Source organism: Elephas maximus, chromosome 2 (genome assembly GCF_024166365.1).
Source record: "Elephas maximus indicus isolate mEleMax1 chromosome 2, mEleMax1 primary haplotype, whole genome shotgun sequence".
Classification (NCBI taxonomy): domain Eukaryota; kingdom Metazoa; phylum Chordata; class Mammalia; order Proboscidea; family Elephantidae; genus Elephas; species Elephas maximus.
Window position 1 is genome coordinate 214,108,184 of NC_064820.1, and position 23,409 is coordinate 214,131,592.

Below are 23,409 nucleotides of genomic sequence, written 5' to 3' on the forward strand. Positions count from 1 at the left end.
ATTTTTAATATTAAGACGGCACTAATTTTAACAAAATGACAGAAAAAAAGCCCAAGGTACAATCTACAGGGAAACCCATTCTGACCCCCCACACGCCCCCAACTGGACCCCAGTGCATATGTGCACTCATGTGTCGGGGGGACATGTGCCAGGGGTGGTGGTCCTGGATCAAGTACCAAAATAGTTTTAGAAATGACTGCCCAGCTCAGGCGTTAGAAAAATACTCTGTGAGGGGAGGAGGGGGACGGCATGTGGAGCACCTGGCCTCCAGGGTGACCAACTACTTGTCAGAGGGGCTAGCCTGCATCTGCCCACACCTAAGGCTGGGCTGCTCTGGGCCTGGGGAAGGCAGGACAGCAGGTCCCCGCAGGAGCCCGCAAGTTAGCAGGTGTCGGTCTATGTTAAGGGGCAGGCAGAAGCCAGGGGTCCAGGGCCCCAGCTCCGAGCAGGACAGCAGTGGTCAGGAGAGCTCTGGCTTCCTAGGAAAGGGGGAGAAGAAGAATCAGCAAAATGTAGGGCCAGGCCACACAGGTGCTCCTGCTCAGCCTGCGGGGGGTTACAACAGTGACAGAGCCTGATGAAGTGGGCTTGGAGGATGCAAGGCCCATACCCAAGTGCTGGACCACCTTTGGCCCCATCCCCAGATGAAGAGCTAGGGTACCTACCCTAGTGCAGGGTGTAGTTGGGGACTGAAATAGATGAGGTTGGGCAGACCTGCAGGCCCAAGACTGGCCACAGATCTGGGTGGGGACCCATCAGCTTCCAGATGGATTCAGCCTGCTGGCCTTGCCCAGTAGGGTCTGACCTGATATACCTCGGTGACCTCGTGTGAAGTGAGCTGGGCAAGCCAGCCCGTGCCCCACGCTGGCACTGCCTTTAAATAGTTTCATGTTCCAAACGTGATCCATGATATCCAGGCTGCAAGGCTGGCCCTGACTATGACAGTCAGTCATGCCCCTGTAGCCTTCCCCAGGAGACCCTAGAGAAGGCAGCCAAACGCCAGGGAAGCACCAACCACAGGACCCTGCCAGGGTTTCAGGTGCAAGACTAGAGTTGGGATGGCAGGGCAGGGAGGGCCTGTGGGGCCCGGATGCTGAGGCCCAAGGGGGCGAGGCTATTGAGTGGTGAGACAGATCCCTGGCCCCATACCCACAGCACCTCATTTGATCAGAATGGTGCAGGCACGGGCCTCATCTTGCGCCACGTTCCTCAGATTCTTCTGTGGTTCCTCTGAAGAGCTGGAGGAGGGACGGGTAGTGAGCAGGCCCTGGGGTGTGGCCCCTCCTTGGCCTCTATGTGCAGCAGGACACAGATGGGGGTGGGGGAGCCTAGAGTCCAAACACCCCTCCACCCCCGACTGCACTGAGACCCACCTGCCCGCCTTACCTCAAGAAATCCTTCACGTCCTCCATAGTAACATCCCCTGTGGTGTCCAGCGTGGTGTCGGCACTGGTGGCTGAGTCCACAGACATGGGCGAAAGTGTGGCCTCAGATGGCTCCAGAGTGTCTGCAGGTAGGGGAGATGGAAGGCTCAGGCCCTGCCATAACCCCAAAGCACTCGTCACACCTGGAGGACCCAGATGCAGCCTGCAGTGGCCCATGGCGTGGTCAGAGCACATGGGGCAGGGCACCTTGCCCACAATACCACCCCTCCCCACACCTTGCTGCACTCCTCTCTCATACCCCCGGCTCCCTTGCTTCGGGCAGGGCTGGGGCTCCTGTCACAGCTCCGTGGGGCCAGGATGATGCCTGGGGTCCCGTTGGCCTGGCTCAGCTTGGGTGACTCTTGGAGCCTGTAGCTGCAGAGAGGGGGCAGTGATGGGGAGGGCCACAGGCAGGTGCTCTGGGCTGGACCCCTGCCCTCCCACTGCCAAGCCCTGGCGTAACAGGATAGAGTTATGCCAGGGAGGCCCACTCCTCCATGCAGTAAGTGGAAGTGGGGATGAGACCCGGCGTGGCCACATGCCTCCTCTTCCCCAGCCCCCGTGCACCTGTCACAGGTAGTGCTGCGGGGCCAGCGAATGTCCAGGGAGCACAGCGGCTCTGTGATGTTCCGAGCACTGAGGGAAAAGCGTTCAAACTCAGACGGGGAAATCAGGTAGAAACCTGGGTGGAACAGAAGAGAGGGACTGAGGAGCGAAGTGAGGGGACACATGCTGACAGAACCCTGGCTGGCTTCCCAGCCCCCACACATGCCAGCTGGGCCCACCTGACTGCCTCCTGCAAACCACCCAGCCTGCTGCCTCACCCTGGCCGTGGCGCGTGAAGACACAGGAGGCGATGCCGCTGATGTCCTCCTTCCGGATGCAGGAATAGTGCACCTGGGGCCGCAGGCCAGGCACCGAGAAGACGTGGACATCACCCAAGTTGGTGAGGCAGGCCAGGCAGGTCTCAGTATAGTCCTCGCAGACCACACTGGCAAACGTGGCCAGTGCCACCTTGCGCACGCGGCAGCCCTCGTGGGCTGTCAGCTTGAACTTGGTCTTGGCACTCACCTTGGGCAGTGTGAACACCTGGTGGCAGGCAGCCAATAAGCAGAGCCTGGCCTTGCCACGCTCCCCCAAGGCCCTCCCCAACACCTCTGGCCAGGAGCCACTCTAATGGCTATTGCCACAACCTGCCACTCAGGCCTCCACCCCAACCTGCACACCTGCTCAGGACCTTCTAACTTACAGCCGCATCACCCCCTCCACTCTATGCCACCCACTCCGCCTACTGTATCTCACAGTATCCACTGCACCCTCCCATTCCCACTTCTCACTCCCCAGACCTAACAGGCTAAATGCTGCTTCCTGGAAACTTCCAGGACTCTCCTATGGCAAAATCAACCACACAGGGTATGATAACAGTCATATGCCTGTACTCCTACCCAACCATAAGTCCCTGCAAGACACAGTCCCCAGGGGTGGTCTCGGGGTCTTGGTAGGTCCAGAAGTCTCAAAAGGGACTCAGTGAGGTAAGAGGGTCTTAGGGGAACTCTGCAGGGGGGAGGGGTCTCTGGTCAATGAGATGGGATTGTGGTGGGACAGCTCAGTGGGGAGGTGGCATATAGGCAAAGAGGGGTCTTGAGGGGCCCAGTGGGTCTGTGAGGCAAGGGTCTTGGCAGCCCACCTTGAACTGCTCCTCAGATGCTATAAGCACAGCATGGCCGCCCTGCATGTCGGGGGCCTGTGCCAGGTCCCGGGAGGCCTCATAAGGCTCAGGCAGTGGGCGGCCACGCCCATCCAGCACAGCAATGGCCACCACAGGCGCTCGGTGCATCAGCTGCACCTCCTTGCCGAGCACAGCCTCTACTGCCCGCTCCGGCCGCTTCTCGCTGCCTGTCGTCACCACTGGCACCTCCAGCGCGTAGGCAAACACGGAGCCTGAGTTGGTGCCAGCCCACAGGGTGGGGCCGTGGTGGACAGCTGTGGGGATGGGGATCATGAGGGGCTGCAGAAGCCAGGGCCCTGCCTCCCTGTGCACCCAAGACACCCCCACTCCTCTTGGGCGCCCCCTCCCTATCACCCTTTCCTAACTTGAGGCCCAGACTCAGGACAGCCTCAATCCTGTCTCTATCCCCGAGGAGCCTTGATCCTTGGGGCTCAGATACCATCTTTCTCTACACCCACCCAAGTCCGAGCCTCTGACCCAGCCCTTCTACAAGGACCACCAGGACACTTCCCAGGGACATCAAACAAAAAAAACAACCAAACCCATTGCTGTCGAGTTGGTTCTGACTCATAGTGACCCTATAAAACAAAGTAGAACTGCCCCATAGGATTTCCAAGGAGCAGAGGATTCGAACTGCCAACCTTTTGGTGAGCAACCATAGCTCTTAACCACAGAACTCCAGGGACACCCAAGAGGCACCTTAAATTTCACCTATCCAAAATGGACGAGGCCCTCCCACCCTCAGCCACACCAACACAGTACATGGAGCTGCTCAGGCCCTAGACCTAGATATCCCTCAACCCCGTTCACCCACGCCCCATCGTTTAGTCCTACAGCACTACCTCAGTGGAGACAATCCGAGCCCCTCTCCTGCACAGATCTGCCTAGCCTGCCTGTGGCATCTCTGCCTCCACAAGTCCGTGGCCCCAGCCCAGCTCCTGCTGCGCTCTAACCCCCTCTGTGGTCTGCTCCCCACACAACAGCTGGAGGGAGCCGGCTGTTTAAACAAGGAAGCCCTCAGGCCCAAGGCAAAGAAGAGGAAGGAAGCCTGAGCCACGTGCTGCCAGGAACACATTTGTGACAGTGGCTGAAACTGGCCTAGGGGTCCAGTTAGGGCCCCATAGGACGCTTCAGTATCACCAAGAAGAATAATACAAAGAGCTTACCCCGTAGGTCCACTGCATGCCCCCCCCCAGCACCCTGCTGTGTACTCCCCCAGCACCCTGGAGCACGAGCATGGGTGCTGTCCTGCCCCCCTGTGTGGCTGAGCCTCTAAGAGGCCCCACTGAGGAGGACAGGTCCTGGGGCACAGGCAGAGCCCACAAAGGCAGGGCAAGGTCAGTCCTGGGTGCACAGATGGATCTAACAACCGTCATCAGCGGGACCCAAATCCTGGAGGAGAAAGCCCCTGAGCAATTCCAAGCACCACAGAGACTCCAGTGCCGGGAGCAAGGCCAGCCCTGTAAGCCTGCGCCTAACTGGCTTGGTCAGGGGCTGTGGGCAGTTAGAGACCACCCAGGGCTGCAGCAGCCATATCCAGACATGGGGAACTATAGGACAAACTTCAACAAATTACACTAAAAAAGGAGCTCCCTCTCTATTCTGCCCAAAGCCATCTATAGATACAATGCAATCCTGATCCAAATACCAGTGACATTTTTTAATGAGATGGAGAAACAAATCACCAACTTCACATGGAAGGGAAAGAGGTCCCGGATAAATAAAGCATTACTGAAAAAGAAGAACAAAGTCGGAGGCCTCACACTACCTGATTTTAGAACCTATTATACCGCCACAGTAGTCAAAACAGCCTGGTACAACAACAGATACACAGACCAAGGGAGCAGAATTCAGAGTCCAGACATAAATTCATCCACATATGAGCAGCTGATATTTGACAAAGGCCCAATGTCAGTTAAACGAGAAAAAGACAGTCTCTTTAACAAATGCTGCTGGCATAACTGGATATCCATCTGCAAAAAAATGAAACAAGACCCATACCTCACACCATGCACAAAAATGAACTCAAAATGGATCAAAGACCCAAATATAAAATCTAAAATGATAAAAATCATGGAAGAAAAAATATGGACAATGCTAGGAACCCTAATACATGGCATAAACAGTGTACAAAATGTTACTAGAATTGTACAAACACCAGAAGAGAAATCAGATAAAAAACACCTATGCTCATCCAAAGACTTCACCAAAAGAGTAAAAAGATTACCGACAAATTGGGAAAAAGTTTTTAGCTATGACACTTCTGATCAGCAGCTGATCTCTAAAATCTACATGTTACTGCAAAAACTTAACAAAACGACAGATAACCCAATTAAAAAATGGGCAAAGGATATGAACAGGCACTTCACTAAAGAATACATTCAGGTACCTAACAGATACATGAGGAAATGCTCACGATCATTAGCCATTAGAGAAATGCAAATCAAAACTGCAGTGAGATTTCATCTCACTCCAACAAGGCTGGCATTAATCCAAAAAACACAAAACAACAAATGTTGGAGAGGCTGTGGAGAGACTGGAACACTTCTATACTGCTGGTGGGAATGTCAAATGGTACAACCACTTTGGAAATCGATTTGGCGCTTCCTTAAAAAGCTAGAAATAGAACTACCATACGATCCAGCAATCCCACTCCTTGGAATATATCCTAGAGAAGTTAAGAGCTGTCACAAGAACAGATACATGCACACCCATGTTCACTGCACAGCACTGTTTACAATAGCAAATAGATGGAAGCAATCAAGGTGCTCATCAATGGATGCATGGATAAATAAATTATGGTATATTCACACAATGGAATACTACACATCAATAAAGAACAATGATGAATCTGTGAAACATTTCATAACATAGTGGAATCTGGAAGGCATTATGCTGAGTGAAATTAGTCTGTTCCAAAAGGACAAACATTGTATGAGATCACTATTATAAGAACTCAAAATAGTTTAAACAGAGAAGAAAACATTCTTTGATGGTTATGAGGGGGGAGGGAGGGAGGGAGAGAGAGATTCACTAATGAGATAGTAGACAAAAACTAATTTAGATGAACGAAGGGCAACACACAATACAGGAGAGGTCAGCACAACTGGACTAAACCAAAAGCAAAGAAGTTTCCTGAATAAACCAAATGCTTCGAAGGCCAGCGCAGTGGGGCGGGGCGGCGGGGGGGGGGGGATTGGGGACCATGGTTTCAAGAGACATCCAGGTCAAATGGCATAATAAAATCTATTAAGAAAACATTCTGCATCCTATTTTGGAGAGTGGCATCTGGGGCCTTAAACGCTAGCAAGCAGCCATCTAAGATGCATCATTTGGTCTCAACTCAAATGCAGCAAAGGAGAATGAAGAACACCAAAGACACAAGTGTGAGCCCAAGCGTCAGAATGGGCCACATAAATCAGAGACTACGTCATCAGCCTGAGACCAGAAGAACTAGATGGTGCCCGGCTATAACCAAGGACTACCACAACAGGGAACATAACAAAGAATCCCTGAATGTGCGGGAGAGCAGCGGGATGCAGACATCAAATTCTCGTAAAAAGACCAGACTTAATTGTCTGAGACTAGAAGGACCCCGGAGGTCATGGTCCCCAGACCTTCTGTTAGCCCAAGACAGGAACCATTCCTAGAGCCAGCTCTTCAGACAGGGATTGGACTGAACTATAAGACAGAAAATGATATTGGTGAGGAGTGAGCTTCTTGGATCAAGTAGACACCTGAGACTGTGTGTGCAGCTCCTGTCTGGAGGAGAGATGTGAAGGCCGAGGGGCACAGAAGCTCACTGAATGGACACGGAAATACAGGGTGGAGAAGAGTGTGCTTTCTCATTAGGGGGAGAACAACTAAGAGTGTATAGCGAAGTATATATAAGGTTTCGTATAAGAGACTGACTTGATCTGTACACTTAGAGCACAATAAAAATTTTTTAAAAAAGGAGCTCCCTCTCAACTCAAAGAGAGCAAGACACACCACACACATGCACCATGCAGGCCTAAATCAGACACCAAGCCAAGCACCAATCACAAGATGTTTTTGAGAGAAGCAGAAGGCCTGCTTGCAGCCCGAGGAGGGGGCTATCAGTTGTACAGGGCAGCCCTGGCACAAAGGGCCAGCCACACTGCTGCTGGAGACACAGGTGGTCAAAGGGGCAATACTGTGTGGGCTTCAACTGAAGACACTCCAGCAGGACACGACAAGAAGCAAGGGCAGGGGCAGACACAGCCACAGCAGAAAGCTGCTGGCACCAGTGAGGGTGACCGTACCCATCTATTTTTGTGCATATCTGAAGTTCTCCATTATAACAAGTTACAATCAATCTATCAATCAACCAATAAACCCACCTACAGAGCTTCCCTGCCAAGACCCTCCCATAGCTCCCAAGCTGCTCAGCGTCAGCGTCCTCATTCTGGCAGGCAGCACCACTGCCTCCCTGACCCATTGGGCTACTTCCCATACCACACCCACCTCAGGGCCTTTGCACTGGCTATGGCCCTGCTTGCAGGTCTTGGGGAGGCCCTCCTGGGTCACTCACCAACCCTTCACCATCGGAAATGGGCTCAGGACGGTTTCTAATGTCCTGGGGCCAACCTTGCCCCAAACAGCCCCTTCCCTGGCCTCACCATCACGAAGGAATGTGTCAGCGAAGTAGAGGCAGCGCACCACACCGGAGAGGGAGTCGTCAGCTGAGCGGGGCTCGATGCGGCGCTGCACTGGTGTCACCTCCACATCGTGGGGGCAGGCCTGCTCCGCCAGCTGCGCGTTGGCCTCCTGCAACTGGGCGAGGTGGGTAGTGAGGAACCAGAGCCTGGACACCACCTTCCTGCCACCCACCTGGCCTACCACAGCTGGCGCCTGGCACCCACTATAGTCAATTTCATTGCCCTCCTAAGCACCCTTCTCATAGCCAAGGGCCCAGGCTGCTGGGTGACAAACCATAGCAAAGACCTCGTTCCAAGCCGGGGCTCAACCAAGAGGCAGCAGCACCTCGCTGGAGACACATCATTCGAGAAGCCCCACAGGATGGCCTCCACCTGCCAGTGCCGCTCACCTTGCTGCTGGCGTTGACAGCCCGCTTCTTGCCAGACACCCGGCTCTTGCGAATGCGCCGAAAAGACTGACGCAGCGACTTCTTGAGTGACTTCACCCGTGAGAGCGGCCCCTCCATAGCCAGAGAGTCGTTGGGGTGAAGGGTGCACCTGGGGCGGGCAGGAGCTGGTCAGGAGCAGCCATTGTGGCTGCTGACTAGCTACAGAAACAAGCCCCTCCAACACCTCCTTGCTCACTCAGGAGCTGGTGGTGCCCAACATTCTACTATTAGCGCTGCCTTTAAAATGCTTCTTTGTATTCTTTATAGGATGACAGGTGTTTTAGGTGTGAGAGTGAGGCCCAGAAAGGCATGGGGGTTACCCGAGGACCCACAGGAGCCTGGGGCAGGATGGAGGCTCAGACCCTACTCCCTCTTTGGGCCCCAGGCATCCCCTGCCCCAGTGGCCCCATCGCCGCACCTGGCCAGCACAGGGCTCTTGCGCTGGTAGTCAAAGAGACCAAAGCCATGACTAGTGCCAAAGGCCACGAGGCCCCACTCAGTGTGCAGCGTGACAGCTGTGACGGCAGCAGGCGGCAGGCACTGCACCAGCACTCGGGGCTGGAAGCCAGCGGGCCAGGGCAGTGGCCCCGTGCTGGGGCTCAGCCGGTCGTGGCCTTTCCATGTGAAGCCCTCGCGGTCCTGGAGGAGGTCCATGCTGGCCACACTGACTGCCTGCTCAGTCGGCACATCACTCAGCTCCAGCACCAGCACCTGGGCCATGGTGGGCAGGGAGATGGGTCAGGACAGAGGAGGGGCCATCAAAGAGCCCCACCTGAGCCCCAACCACTACCAGGTCGGCCCCAGGATTGCCTTTAGTTCACCTGCTGTGTGAGCACTTACTGCACATCTACTGTATAAGAGGGCCCACGGTGAGCACCAAAGAACACAGCAATACCAAGACCTGGTAGACCCTGCCCCCGCCTGGCCACTATCTCATATTCAGTAATAAGCAGGCGCTGAGCACCTGTGCGCACTGCGGAGCACCAAGGCAGCCATGACCAGGACCCACCACCCAGGTTGTGCGCTGATGCTGAATTTGATGTGGCCACAGAGTGAGGATCCTCTAACACCTGCATTCCCACCCCTGACCAGCTTGACATGGCTCCCACAGCCAGAGCCCAGTCCTCAGGGGCCCAGCTGCCTGTCCCACTGTCTGTCCTCACCCCATCTAGAACTCCACCAGATGCACTGATCCAGGCCGCCTCCTCCAGGAAGCCTTCCCTGAGACCCCCAACTCTGGGGACACCCGCTCAGCCCCACCTGGCCCGCAGTCCCGGCCACCACCATCTGGGCTGTGTACTTGCAAAGTGCCACCTTCTGCACACCGAGCCGGGGGTCGTCGCTGTAGGGGTCAAAGCAGCCCACCTGAAGGAGGAGGGAGTGAGGACGAAGGCAGACCAAGATGGCTCTGTAGGGTGGTGGGGTGGGGGCAAACCTTGCGAAAGGGTGGCCAGTCGTCCTCGGCAGCCTGGACCAGGCTGTCAGTGTGCTCAAAGTCCGTCTGGAACAGGCCAGCTGTGCTCAGCTTGTAGAGAGGCCGCAGTGCCACGCCCGAGGCGTCCCAAAAGCGCACAGTGCCATCCTCGTGGCTGTGAGGGGAGGGGGCGTCAGGGCTGCACGAGGTCGGCTCATCTCCATTCATTCACCCCGGAAGCACTCACCAAGCATCTGCACACACATGCAGACTGACTCGCCCTACTGCATATAGACACTGAGCACCTACTGTATGCCAGGCCTTGAACCTGAGTCCTTCCAGCAGGTGGGAAGGTGGGGATAGCAAGCACTCACTGGACTGGAGATGGCAAAGAGGCAGAGGAGAACGGAGCTTTATGGGGCTGCCCTCCCTGGGGTGAGTGATTAGTCAGTCAGTCATAGAACAGAGGGCAGGCGTGCCAGAGGAAGGGCACCAGGGTACAGGGTGGGACTGTGGGCACAGCAGCAGATGGTGAAGGAGGGGTGACGAGTGGAAGAGGACTAGACAACTCCAGGACATAACCTCAGGACAGCTGCAGAGTCCAAGGAGGGGATCCCTATGCAGTGGTGGGGGCAGGGCTAGGGCAGAAGGGGCTGAATCTGTAGGGTTGGCTGGGACACTACACTCCTGCAGCCCTGAGAGCCATGGCATGTTCCTGTGCTGGGGAGGGAACACTGCAGCCCAGAGGCTAGAGGGTCCCAGCATAGGCTGACGGCAGGGGCAGGGCAGGAAATCGGGGCCTGAGTCACCGGGCACGTCAGCGCCCGCCGGGCCCTCCCGCACCTGCCGCGGAAAGCTCAGTGTGGGCCAGCCCAGATTTTCCCATCCCAGACAGGCAAGGTAGGTGGAGCCCTGGGGTTTGCCAGAGCTCAGTTCCAGGCCAAAAGGTAGAGTGGGGCGGGCCCTGAATTAGGGTCCAGGGAGGCTTTATCCCAATCCACCCCGAGTGGCGGGTTGGGGGGTGGTTCAGTCCCATCGGGCTGGGCTGAGTTACCCGCATGTCAGAGATGCAGGCTACACCAAGCCTGGCAGGAGTGGGTCTCATTCACACACACACTAACACATCACAGCCGTACCTAGCCACAGGCATGCAGTCTGTCCTACCCGGTCAGCAGCAGCCCCCGCTGTGATGGCTCCTGGGCCAGGTTCCGGCCCCCAGTAATGGGCCAGCTCTGGGAGAGGGAGGCAGAGATGTGATCACAAGGCAAGGACAAACGTTTTCTCCCTACATACACCCACCACCCAGTGCCACCCTCACTCCCACCAGACCCCAGCCCGCAGGGCTCCCGGGACACACACCGAGGCACTGGAGGTAGGCTGCGGGCTCTGCTGCTCCCCCAAGCTCACGAGGCGGGCCCACAGCTTGGCAGGGACGTTGGCAACGTGGGCCGAGCAGGTGATGGCGGATGAGTGCAGAGGGGCGAGGTATGGGGCAGGTACGGCCGGCCAGCCGGGTGTTTGCAGGTCCAGTACCACCAGCTCCTCTTCAAGCAGCACAGCCAGAGCCTGGGGGTCATCAAATTCTGTGGGGCAGGAGGTGGGGTGAGTCGGCCACAGGAGTACAGAGCATGTGGCGGGGAGGGGTGAGGGGCACACACCATCCTCGGGCCGCGTGCTGTGCACCGTGAAGAAGTCGATGACGCGGGAGGTGAAGTCCAAGGTCACCAGGGTCTCAGCTCGAAGTACGCTCACACAGTGGCGGTCCCCATAGCTGGCGCGGGGCATGCCACCACTGAAGATGATAAAGTGACCCCTGCACAGGGTGGGGGGCCCATGAGCCCCAAGCTGCCTGGGCACACGCTGCCCAACCCCAGGGGCCCACCCAAACCCACTCTCTCCACCTACCCTGATTCACAGCTTCGCCACAGAATCTTGTTGATGGCTTTGCAGGGGAAGGGACCTGGAGGTAGGACAGAGCATCAGGCTAACCTGCCCACCTCTCACTGCTGCTCTCAGCCCACTGTGTCTCAGCCACGCCAAACACCGCAGCGATCGCCCCCCACGTCACAGATGTGCCTCCCTCCCAGCCCCCAAGGGAAGACCCTTACCCCAACCATGTGCCCTGGGAGAGTCTCACCTCTGGGGAGTTGGCACTGCGCCTTCCAGAAGTCCTCCTGATTGTCCCCCTACCGAGGCCAGGCAGCCCGAATGCCTGACTTGGGGTGCTGTGTCAGCCCCCTGTCACCCTCTGCTCCCACTCCAGGGGGCCCTGGGCACTCACCATAGGGCGTGGTGGCTGCTGTGGGCTGCAGCACCAGGGCGCTGCCCGAGTCTGCAGGCCAGACGGCGTAGCTGCCATCGCTGTGGGAGCTGACAACGGTGCTGCCGCTTCGCTCCCAGCACAGGCTCTCCAGCTGCTATGGAGGGGGCAAGTGGGGGTGGGGGCTAAGCAGGGCCCAGGCTGCAGAAGCACGGGGCAGAACAAGCGCAGCCCACCATCTACCTGGTTGCCCAAGAAGACGCGCTCCACGCAGCGTGCAGTCTGGCTCCAGATGACCAACAGGCCCCGGCTGTAGCCTATGAGGATCTTGTTGGGGTCCTGCAGGTGCCCCTGGAGAGACTCCACAGGGCCCAGAGCCTTCCCACATCGGCAGTCATCCGGCAGGCTGCAAGCGGGAACTCAGTGAGGCCAGATGACAGCTTCCCAACTGCAAGGCCACCAGGGTCAGGCACCACTACCTCTCACCTTCGCAGAACCTCGTCAGGGGCAAGGGTCTGCCCCTCAAGCAGTGTCAATGTGTCCACGTTCAAGAAGACGACGCTGCCACCCTCAGTGCCAAGGACTGCCCTGTCGCCGGCATCCACCAGCAGGACCACAGTGACACGGGAGAGGCTGGGCAGGGTGCTGTGCAGAGGGGAGGGGTGAGGGTGCAAGCCCCACTTGCCGGGAATGTGCCGAGGGGCTGGGTTGCAACTGAGCTCACTGCTGGTCCCTCTGCACGCTGGCACCTATTTATGGAATGGGCCGGCGTGCGGGGAGGCAACGGTGGCAGCTCCACGCATCATAATTAGCCTGTTCAATCACTCAGTAGGACGTGGGGAGAGGAAGAAAACGGGTTCCCCGCGTCTGAGAGACAGGCGGCTCCTCAGCTCCTTCCACCCACCAGGAGCAGACGGGAGCTCCAGGACAGCACGGAATCTCCACCACCAGCCCTCTGGACATCCCTGACTTCACGGGGAGGCCCCGGCATGGCCTGTGGACAGGAGCAGGACGAGCCTCTCCTAGGAGCCCAGCTGGGTGGTATGGAGGCCGGCAGGGTCAGGAAGGGAGAGACACTGCTGTGCTCCAGCCACTTACACTCTCCCCAGGGGCCCAGTCCCCAATCCACTGCCCCCGGGGGGCATCCTGCCAGCACCACTTAATAGCCAGCAGGACTCCCGTGCCCCAAACCTACACATGAGGGCCCATTCCTCCACCCAAACGGAAGGAGCTGGAGGGCCCTCACTGATGTCAGGTCCACAGGGCCCTGCTCCAGCCTGTTCACAAGTTCCCAGGCACCCCACCATCCCAGGGACCACAGCACCGGGCAGCAGCCACAATCAGCTGAGTTTGGGGCACCTGGGCTCCCCGGTCCTGTGCTCCCACTGCTCACAGCCCATCAAAGGCACCAACAAGTCCTGTTGCAGACACCTATTTGCTCACCTTGGACTAAGCTGGGATCTCCCACTAGCACCTCTGATATTCCGCATAACACGTCAGTAAACAGGCCAGTCATACCAAGTCCACATGCTCTGCTTGGGATGACCCAGGCCTGGGTCCACATAGCCCACACCTGAACCCCAGCCCTCCTGGCAACTTTAAGGATGCCACATCCTGCGTAGGAGGCTCATGGCTGAAACCCCCCAGTGCTGGTGGCTTGGTGCCTGGCCGGGGCCTCCAGTACCTGGTGCCATCAAAACCGGGGCGGCTTGGTGGCTGGAAGCTGAGTGTTTCCTCCAGGTGGGCACAGCCATTGTGAGGGACGATCTCCCAGAGATGCAGGCTGTTGTCGTCCAGCAGGGTCAAGAGGCGACCCTGGTGACAAGCAGAGAGCCAGACCAGGGCTGGCCTAGGGGGGAGGGCAAAGGGGCCTCGGGGAGGGGTTGGGGGTAGAGGCTCACCTGGCCAGGCAGGAAATGCATCTGGGTGACAGTGGCTGCATCATGGTGCAGACCTGTGAACTCCACACCGGGAGCACCATAGCTGATGGTGACTGGTCAAGGGCAGAAGCAAGCAGGCACTGGCAGGTAAACTAAGGCATGGAGACACCCCCAAGCCTCTTTCTTCCCCAGGACTATTCTGATGGACCCTGCCCTGGCCCTGCCTAGCCAAGAATCCTCAAAGGTCCACCCTCAGGCACCCCCTAGCCCAGGGTTCAGGGTGCAGGTTCCACCAGCTCCTGCAAGCCAGCACTGCTGTGTTGACCTTCGCTTCCTCATCTGTAAAATGGGCCAATGACTCCTACTTCTCCGGGCTGTTGTGTAGAGGAAGTGAGGATAAAAACACGCCTGAAACACTTAACCTGGGCCTGATACGTAGCTGGGGGCCCGCTCTATCTCACCCTCACATTTGTGTGTGTCTGTGCGCATACATGTGTGTGCATGTGTACCCAAGAGCCATGCCTAGCTGGTCTGGCCACAAGCATCTCATCAAGACAGGACCAACAGAGGCCACAGAGCCATGTGTCCTGGCCAGGGAGACACAGGGTATGGGGTGGGGGACACGGGAAGAGAGTCCTGGCTGCCTCTTCCCATAGCTTCGGTCAAACTCCAGCTGTGGACAAGGAAATCAACCGCCCTCCAGGGCACGTAGCCAAAGGCCTTCACCAGGAAGGAGGAGGGACCCTTGCCTGTCCATTTGATATAATAGCACACAGAAGCTTGGAAAGGTTAGGTGACCTGCTCAAGGACCCCAGTGTCAGTGCCAGAGTCCTGGCAACTCTGGGTATGATTGTGGACCTGGTGGACCAGCAGGCTTGTGGGGCCCCATGAGGGTGTGCTGAGGGGGGGTGGTCAGTGAGGCCTGATGTTGCCCTGGCAACAACAAAGGAGCTGTTGCCTAGAGCTTGAGCTGGGATTCCCTGCAGAAGCCTGGCAGGGAACACAGAGGAGGGGACAAAAGAGGGGGCAGGAGCAGCTGGGCGGGGACCAGGGTCTCCAAGGATATGCAGCCAGCCTTGCAGCGGGAGGGGCAGCTCTGGTGATCAGGGCTGGTCCCCTCCAGCCTCAGTTTCCCTACCCCAGGGCTCAGGCTGTGGGGCTGTGGGAAAGGAGGGAGGAGAAGGAGAGGGCTCCCCCTGCCTCTCTGAGGCACGGCAGGTTCTTTGTGACAACAGAGGGCTGACCTACAGAAAGCCCACAACTCGGGAGGGCAGCTCTGAGAGCCCCCAGGGCATGATGCTCGGGAACAGGAGCCTCAGGGAGACACTGCCGGCTGACAGGGTACAAGGTGCTGCAGGGGCTCCCTTTTGCCTACCAGGTGTCTCAGGGGCCACTGGGGAGGAAGGCCAGCCCACCTGCCACACCCCCTAAAGTAGGCAAGAGACTCCAAGGCACAGACCAGACACCCACCCTGAACCAGCCAGCACCCCAGGGCCTCCCCTTTCCAGGCACTGACTCATTTTTCTGCCAACTGGGAGGGGTGGGTGGGTGCCCCTTGCTTAAGAAGCCTTAGCCACCAACCAGGCCCGCCTGAGGGGCGACACAGTGAGCAGTGGGTGGGATTCTCAGCAGCAAGCAAGAAGGCGTTCGGCTGCCCCCCCTCCCACTTGCAGGGAAAATGCCTGCTTTGTGCAGCTCACATGGTCTGATTGTGCGGCCGCCAGGCCCCAGGTGGGGCCGTGCTGTGCTCTCCATGCCCAGCCTGGCACTGCCCCCAGCCCGCGCCGAACACGTCTGCACACGCACACACGTGTGTGTCCAATCACCAGGGAAAAGCACACGTGTGACCTCCAGGTCCCTGCCCCCCTGTGGGTACCACCTCCTAGCCCCCGGCCCCCCTAGTCACATGTTGATGGCGGAGTCACCTAGGTAACTGCCTCACAGAGACACAGGGCAGGGACGCCATCCTGGCTCACGGTAAAAGGACCCCATCTCTGTGAGGACCCTCACAGGCTCAGAGGCCATACCGACACCCATGTTGTGGCCCAACATCCCAGCCCTCACCGCAGCCCCTGACAGAGCCCCTCCTTCCTCACTCCCTAGCAGACAGCCCCGAGGAGAGGACCAGGACCCAGGAACTGCCAGCTGCTCCAGAGGCCAGGGCCACAAAGGATACATCCTGACAGCCCCAGACCTGGTGCCAATGGCCATGATGCGCAGTTCGGGGTCGAAGGCCAGGGCGCTGGGCTGGTTGGGGAACCCATGCTCCACGGTCTGCGGGGTGGGGGGTAGGTTGTTGGAGTGGCAGGGGGCACACTCAGGCACAGCTGCCCCGGCCATCCCTAAGGCCCACCCAAGGCAATCAGGCTCCCGCCATCCCCTGCATCACGAGGCGGCATCCTCGCTGTGAAGGGGCCCTCTACCCACGACCCCACACTGGTATTCCCCATGGCCCTCACTGAATGCCCATGTCACTGACACCACTGTGCAAAGGTGCTGGTGACACATAGTTCACTAGGGCCAGCACCAAAGAGGAAGCCTGCCTCATGTGGGCTGGGGCTTATTAACTCATCCCTGGAGGCACAGAATGAGGCTCCGAGAGAAGTCAGCTGCCCAGGGTCCCACCTAGAAGTCCATGGAGGACCCCAAACACAGGCCCTGCAGGGAAGCCAGAGGTCAAGGGTTAATATCTAGGGTCAGCTAGGGAGAGACTCTTGATGCCCCCTGGGGCTACCATCCTCCATCCCTCACCTCCCCAGACCCAGAGACAGGGAGACTGAGGCCCAGAGAGAGGAACCTTCCAGCCCTACCCCTGAAGGTGTCACCCACTCCCAGATTTTGGTTCTCCCACCTGGAAACTGGGCAACAGGATTCCCACCCTCAAGCAGTGGTGAAATGGTGTGATGGGGGCTGCACACCAGGGGTGTTGGCAGAGCATCTCCAAAGACACCACCCACCTACGCAGAGCAAAGGCCAGTCCCAAGTGGTGTCGCCCCTTCCCACCACCATGCCTGCACAGAGATCTCTCACCTGTGCCCTCCTCGGTCTGCCTGCCTGGGAGCTCCCGCCAGCTCCAAGGCTCTCCCTAGGGATGGCGCACAGTGGCCTCCAGTCCTGACATCACTTGAGGGCCACACTACCCAAGGAAGACACAGACTTCCTAAGGCACTCTGCCTCGGCCCGTCCACACCAAGATGGAGCCCTCTGGGCAGCTGGCGTGCCCATGGCCTGGCCCTGGGCAAGTCACAGCACACTCTAAGTCTTAGTTTTCCCATCTGGACAACGGGGGCAGTGAGGCCACCAGAGGACAGAGTTGTTCACTGAGGGGGATGTGGCTTCCCTTTCCCACCAGCACTGCCAGCCCGTGCTGGGCCTGACTGTGGCCAGTGCCTGGTTCAGCCCTAGTGTCAAGCACACAGGACACAGGAAGATGCTGAGTATATGACCTGCTAGGCCCTGAAGGTCTTACAAAGAGGGAGATAGGCAGGGTAGGGCCGTGATCCAGTATCTGGTTCCCTCACACCCCACCTTCAACCCCTCCTGACCCCATCAGCTCAGCTTCTCACACCCCAGAGTCCCCACCCCGTGCCAAACCCTACCAGTGCTTGCCAGGACTAGTGCCATAGCCGCCTCGCTGGCCTCCCTATCCCTCCCACCCCACCCCCGCAATCTGCTCTCCACACAGAAGCCAGAGGGAGCCTGAGAAAACCAAAGTCAGATCTGGTCTTTCCTCTGCCAGGACCCAGGGCACCTACCACACTCAGACTCAAAGGCAGAGTCCTTACCACCTGGCCCATCACCTCTGGCTCTCATCTCTTCCCACTGTCCTGTCGCTCTTTGGATTCAAGTCTCCACAGCCTTTGTACTCTCCAACTCACTAGGCAGGCTCCTGCCACAGGGCCTTGGTACCTGCTGCCTGGAATGCACTCTCCCAGGGCTCCTCATGACAGGCTCCTTCCTACCACTCAATCCTTAGCTCAAGAATCAACTCCTTAGAGGCATCCCTAAGCCACCCCAGCTAGAGTAGCCACCCTGTCCACACTCTCCACACCCTCGCCCTGCTTTAATTTTATCCACAGCACTGGCCACTGGTCAAACTATTGCCTATCTTACTTTTTTGTTTTGGCTTTTTGCTGCCTCTCCCACTGGAACATTAGCCTTCTGAGAACAGAGATATTTAGCCCTTTTGGTCACTCCTCTGTCCCTAAAACCTAGAAAGAGGCCTCACACACAACAGGGTCTCAGTATTTGTTAAAATGACAGAGTGGACATCCCACAGGCAACTTGTAAGCAGGGTTGGGATGTGAACCCAAGACTGCCAGAGACCAAAGTCCATGCTCCCCCTGACCCACCTCCCCAACTTAGGATCCAGGGCCTACTCCCTAGGGATCACCTACTATCCCTTTCATAACTGAGCCTCTTCCCCAAGAGCACCTCCCTCCCAGCACTGCTGCCCACTCAGAGTAGGGCCTCAGCAGAGAGCTCTCACCTTCTGCAAGCCCAGGGCCAGCCAGAGGAGGCAAGCCTCCCCATCTGTTTCAGGTCCCTGTTCACACTCCACCTCACTGGCTGAGGAAGTGACACTTTAGCTCAGTGCCTGTCCCACCCCCACCCCTCATTCTTTTCTCACCTCATGGGGCTCATAGCCACCCCAGCACAAGAGGAGCCATCTGGGAACCCTCCCAAACACCAGCCTTCCTCCCCGGGCCCTACTAGGGTCCCTGGCAAGGTCTCAGCCACCAAGTCTGAGGGAACCTCTGCTTGCTCTGGGAGATGGACCCAGTGCCTCAGTCACTCTAAGTCCAGCCACTCCAGAGCTTCCTCCTGGACATAGGTCTCCTCATGGCAGCCCAGGGCACCTGGCACCAGCTCAGGACCACAGCGGCCACTCAGAATATTCCTGCCCCTCAAGACTAACATCAAATCCAACTGACAAAGAAATTCCAGGACAAAGTGCCTCAGCCTTCTCTGTGACCTTGGGCAAGTCACCATCCCTCTCTGAACCTCAATCTTCTCACCTGTAAAATGGGGATAATAACCCTAAGAGCAGTGAGGGGATTTGGCATAAAACTGAGAACAGAACTCACAGACCCAGGAGGGGGGCCTCATGCTACTACACGCCAGTGCAGGGTGAGGCATGGGCTGAACGAAGCCCCTTTCCCATTGCCCCTTCTGACTCACCCAAGGAAAGAAAGGAGGAGCAGCCCTCCACCCCACCTTCTCCTTGGCTCAAAGTGTCAGGTCACCGGCCCATGTGATGCAGGGAGCCAGAGCCCACGGCAGGGTGGGTAAGGAGCCATTTCACGGCAAGGGAAACTGAGGCCCCGAGATTTGAAGTGCAGTTGGGACTCTCGGCGGCGCAGGGCAAGGCCCGGGGCTGGCAGTGGCGAGAGGAGAGAGGAACCTGGAAGGGATTTCCCAGCCCCACCCCCACGTCCGCCTCCACTCCTCGTCCTCCCCGCCCCGCCAGGGTGCGAAAGCAACACAACTCGGGGCCCTGGCCGCCCCAAGAGCTGGGCCGGGATGGGAGCGGACGAGGATCCCCGCAGAAGGAGCGATAAGGAGAGAGTAAGCGACAGGGTCAGTGCCAGAAACCCGGCAGGGTCACGCGGAGCAGAGAGAGACAGCCAGAGACTCCGAGATGCAGAGACAGACAGCGAGGAACCGAGAGGCAAAGGGATGGGGGAAACTGGTCAGCGGGTGGCGGCGACACCGGGCAGACTGACGACAGGAGTCGGGCCCAGGGACGGGGAGAAGGCCCGCAAAGTCGGCGGAGACCCCAGCCGGAGCCTGCGGGGGGTGGGGGCGAGCGCGCGCCCAGGGGCGCCACCGCCCCTCCCCCGCCCCCTGGTCCGCGCGCCCCCCGCCGTCCCTGGCCCAGCACCTTGTGAAAGGCGAAGAGCTCCTGCTTGAGCTTCTCGCGCTGCGGGTCGGCGCCCTGCCGCCGGAACCGAAACTTCATCATCTTGGCCCGGGCCCGCCGCCCGCAGGATGCGCCGCGCGGCCCCGCCGGTCCTGAGGGCGGGCGGGGCGCGGCCCGGGCCTGGGGGCGGGGCCTACAGGGGGCGGGCCCGGTCGACGGACGCGCCGCCCGACCAGTGGGCGCGCCCGCCTGCCGCCGTCCCGCCCGCAGGCAAGACAATGGAGCTCTCCGGGCTTGCGGACAGATGCGGCAGAGCATGCGCCGCAGCGCGTGGCCTGCCGGGACTTGTAGTCCTCGATCCTGGGCGCGCGCGTGGGCGGCTGTGGACGTAGTGTGCGGGAGTATCTGGGAGCTTGAAGAAGGCGTATTTCTCCGTCCCGCGAGCGAGCGAAGTGCACATCCAAGTGATGGGGCGTCCCTGTAACGAAAGCCAGGAGAGTTTTGAGTGGAGCAACTCCCTGGCCCCTGAGGCTCAGTTTCCCTATCTACGCTGTGGGCCATTGGCCAGATGCTGGCTGAGTTTTGTTTCACCAGTTAGTTTCGCAGGACGACACTTTCTTTGTTTGCCAGTGTGCCAGAACAGCTCCCACATGGCCGTGTGGTTAGACAGGAAAGTCCTCCTCAAGCCTCAGCTTCTGAGGAACTCCTCTGCATCCTTCAGGACCCAAGCCGAAAGGCTCTGTGTGGTAACACGGGATTCTTAGGAGTGGTTATCAGGCAAAGAGAGGGATAGAGACCCAAGAGAGGGAGAAGGCTCTTCTGAAGGACATGACATTTGGATGTTTGGCCCTCAAATTGGAGTGGGTTTTCAGAGATGGAGGAAGGGCTTCCAGGCTGCAGGGAACATTGTATAAACAAAGCTGCACCCCACCCCTACTCTGAGAGGGACCCTTGGCCTGTACCCACTTGCCTTTTCAGTCCTCCTTTTCTCATCTGGACAGTGGCCTGGAAGCTGGGTCTTTCCTTCTGGGCTTCAGATAGACTGCCCTGGAACCAAGGCTGGGTGAGGTCAGAGCCCCCAGAAGCTTAGGTGGGGCAGGTGGGCAAGGCTCCAACCTCACCAGCTGTGTCAAGGGAGACAGGGCGGACATCTGACCCCTAGGCAGCTGTCAGAGACAGGGGCCTGGCTTCCCCACCCCCCTCCGCCCACACAGCTCTGTTCAGCCCTTTCCTGGGGCTGGATGGATGGATGGATGGGTGGAGGAGCAGGGAGGGGAAAAGAGGGATGACGATAAGAATGCAAAGCTTATGAGCGTCTGCTGTGTGCCAGGCACTATTGAAAGCCCTCGCCTAGTTTCAATTGATTTCATGCTTTCAACAGTTCTGTGAGGGGATCACCAATATTTCACACTCCAGTTTTACAGATGAAGATGGGCAGAGGCAAGGGGTTTTTTTAAGCTGTGGGCAGAGATGGCTGGACTGAGGCTCAGGCCCCTCCAGCACTGTCCTTCCAATGACTGAGTGACAAGGCCTGAGCCCCAGTTGCTCTTCTGCAAAATGAGTCAATAACGCGTTGCCTGCCTGCTTGCCTAGCGCAGGGCCTCACGTGAGAAGTGCTAGGGAATTGCCGATTCAAATCCTAAGTTCACCACTTAGAAGCTGTGAGACCTGAAGCAAGTTACTTCAGCCCTCTGTGCCTCAGTTTCCTCACCTATAAAACGGCAGTCATACTAGTGCCTACCCTCAAAGGGTTCTTGTGAAGATTAAATGCAGTACTGCTTGTGACGTCTTTAGGACATGCCAGGCACCCAGGAGGAGCCCGGTGTTAGCTGTTATCATCATGGCTCTTGTTAATTGCTATTTGAGCTGTTCCCCTCCACCACCGGGACAGGTCCCTGCCCTTCCTTTGTCTCTATGTCTCTGTCTTTGAAATGGGGTTGTAGTCATCAGGCATTACTCTGCCAATGCCCCACCCCTTACCAGCTCACGGTCTGACGGGAGACAGATGAGAGCCCACGTCCACTCACAGTGCCAGTAAGCTGTTCTGTGTTGGGGCACCAGGACCTGAGGGAGCCCAGAAGGGCCATCTGACCCAGACAGAGAGGGTGGGGGGCAGGCAGGAAAGGATCCCATGGTAAGCAGGGGTTCTCAGATTGTCAGAACCCCTCAACACTTGTTAACAATGCAGATTCCAGGTCACCAAACACCAAACTGTGGAGCGAATGGGTACACTGAGGTGCACATGGGTAAACTGAGGCCTGAGTAAGGCAGGCTCACCCCATGCACCCAGCCGGGCAGGGTTCAGGACTGGCACTGGGGAGGGTACATCTCCCCAGGCTGGGAGGCCTAGGGAGGTAATGATTGTTTGTCTGTCCTCTCCCCTGTGAGCTGGGACAGCCTAGGCCTATGATTACCAGGCGGCCCAAGAAGACTGGGCCAGGAGGCCAGTCCGTGCACCTCAGTGGGCTCCTACATGCAGGCCCAGGCCTGCCCTTGCCTACAGCAGGAAGCTGTCAGGGAAGCCCAGGCAAGAGCTTGAAGGAAGGGTCCTCAGGGATTCTAGGTGCCCCACACCCAACCTGAGGGCGGGAGGGGGCAGCAGGGTGCCTGGTCAGCAGCATTGGAAAGGGAAGCTGCCCTTCTCCCCAGTCTCCTAGCCCTAGGTCAGCTTCAGGCTAGGGAGAGGCTGCTGCCTTCTGGCATTTCCTGGGTGGGGCAGCATTTTCCTCTTCCAGGATCCTAGGCCACCCTGGGGCTCAGCCCAGCTCTGGCATGGGTCCCAGGTATGGGTTCAAATCCCAATACCTCCCCTTCTACATGGGTAACCTCAGCTAAACCACTGGTCCTCAGTTTCCTCATCTATAAAATGCAGTGAGGATTAAGTAAGATGATTCACAATATGAATTGAGCACAAAGCCTGAAATGGTCTGTGCCTAGTAAACCTAGTAACCTTTTTTTGGTAGTACACCTAATGAACCAGCCACACTGGCCTCCTGACCTTTCCTCAAAGATACCAGACAAGTTCTTGCCTCAGGGTGTTTTCACTTGCCCATTTCCTCTGCCTGGAACACTCTTCCCCCAGGTATCACTTCACCAAATCCTTCAAATCCTTTGGATTGTGACTCAAATGACACTTTCTCAAGGAAGCCTCCCTGGACCTATTTATAATTTTAAAAACCCATTGCTGTTGAGTCGATTCCAACTCATAGCGACCATATAGACAAGAGTAGAACTGCCCCATAGAGTTTCCAAGGAGTGCCTGGTAGATTCGAACTGCTGGCTTTTTGGTTAGCAGCTGTAGCACTTAACCACTACGCCACCAGGGTTTCCTATTTAGAATTAAAACCCACTGCTTTAGCCACTAGGGTTTCCTATTTAGAATCACAGCCTATAAAATTCTGGTGGTAGCAGCAGCAGCAGCAGCAGAACCCCTCTAACTTCAGGGGGGAATAACACAAATCAATATCAGCCCAAGGCGGAGCCCTCTGAGGCGGAGGTCAGACATACCTCCACTCTCCAAACTTTTCACCAATTCTGACACCAGCCGTCCCTCCCACAGCAATGTCTACTTCTCTCCTGGGTTCCATAATCCTTTACAATGGATACACAAAACTCATAGACCATACTTCCAGTTAATTGGTTTATTAAGGTACAGGTACAACTCGGGATCAGGACAAGGAAGCAGGTAGGCAATATCTCCTTTCTTCAGTGTAGAACAGCTCTTTCAGCTCC

At 57.6% G+C, this 23,409-nt stretch overlaps 1 protein-coding gene across 3 annotated transcripts; it reads right to left on the reverse strand.

Moving 5' to 3' along the window:
• Positions 1 to 11: 11 nt before the first annotated feature.
• Positions 12 to 19,841, reverse strand: LLGL1 (LLGL scribble cell polarity complex component 1). Of its 3 annotated transcripts, none has more exons than XM_049874730.1 (23): positions 19,699 to 19,841; positions 15,991 to 16,088; positions 13,836 to 13,917; positions 13,619 to 13,749; positions 12,421 to 12,579; positions 12,178 to 12,340; positions 11,956 to 12,088; positions 11,580 to 11,634; positions 11,333 to 11,487; positions 11,034 to 11,257; positions 10,839 to 10,906; positions 9,696 to 9,849; positions 9,521 to 9,625; positions 8,679 to 8,971; positions 8,222 to 8,369; positions 7,794 to 7,947; positions 3,112 to 3,407; positions 2,249 to 2,513; positions 1,992 to 2,106; positions 1,684 to 1,799; positions 1,387 to 1,507; positions 1,159 to 1,238; positions 12 to 479 (listed from the first exon to the last, which is right to left on the reverse strand). In XM_049874730.1, the coding sequence occupies exons 1-22, from the start codon at positions 19,777 to 19,779 to the stop codon at positions 1,160 to 1,162; spliced, it is 3,195 nt and encodes a 1,064-aa protein (XP_049730687.1). In that variant the 5' UTR covers positions 19,780 to 19,841; the 3' UTR covers positions 12 to 479; position 1,159. The 3 variants fall into 3 exon arrangements, with proteins under 3 accessions (XP_049730687.1, XP_049730689.1, XP_049730686.1); XM_049874732.1 differs by having other exon boundaries at positions 1,684 to 1,793; positions 11,956 to 12,091; XM_049874729.1 differs by having other exon boundaries at positions 13 to 479; positions 11,956 to 12,091.
• Between the last annotated feature and the right edge of the window lie 3,568 nt (positions 19,842 to 23,409).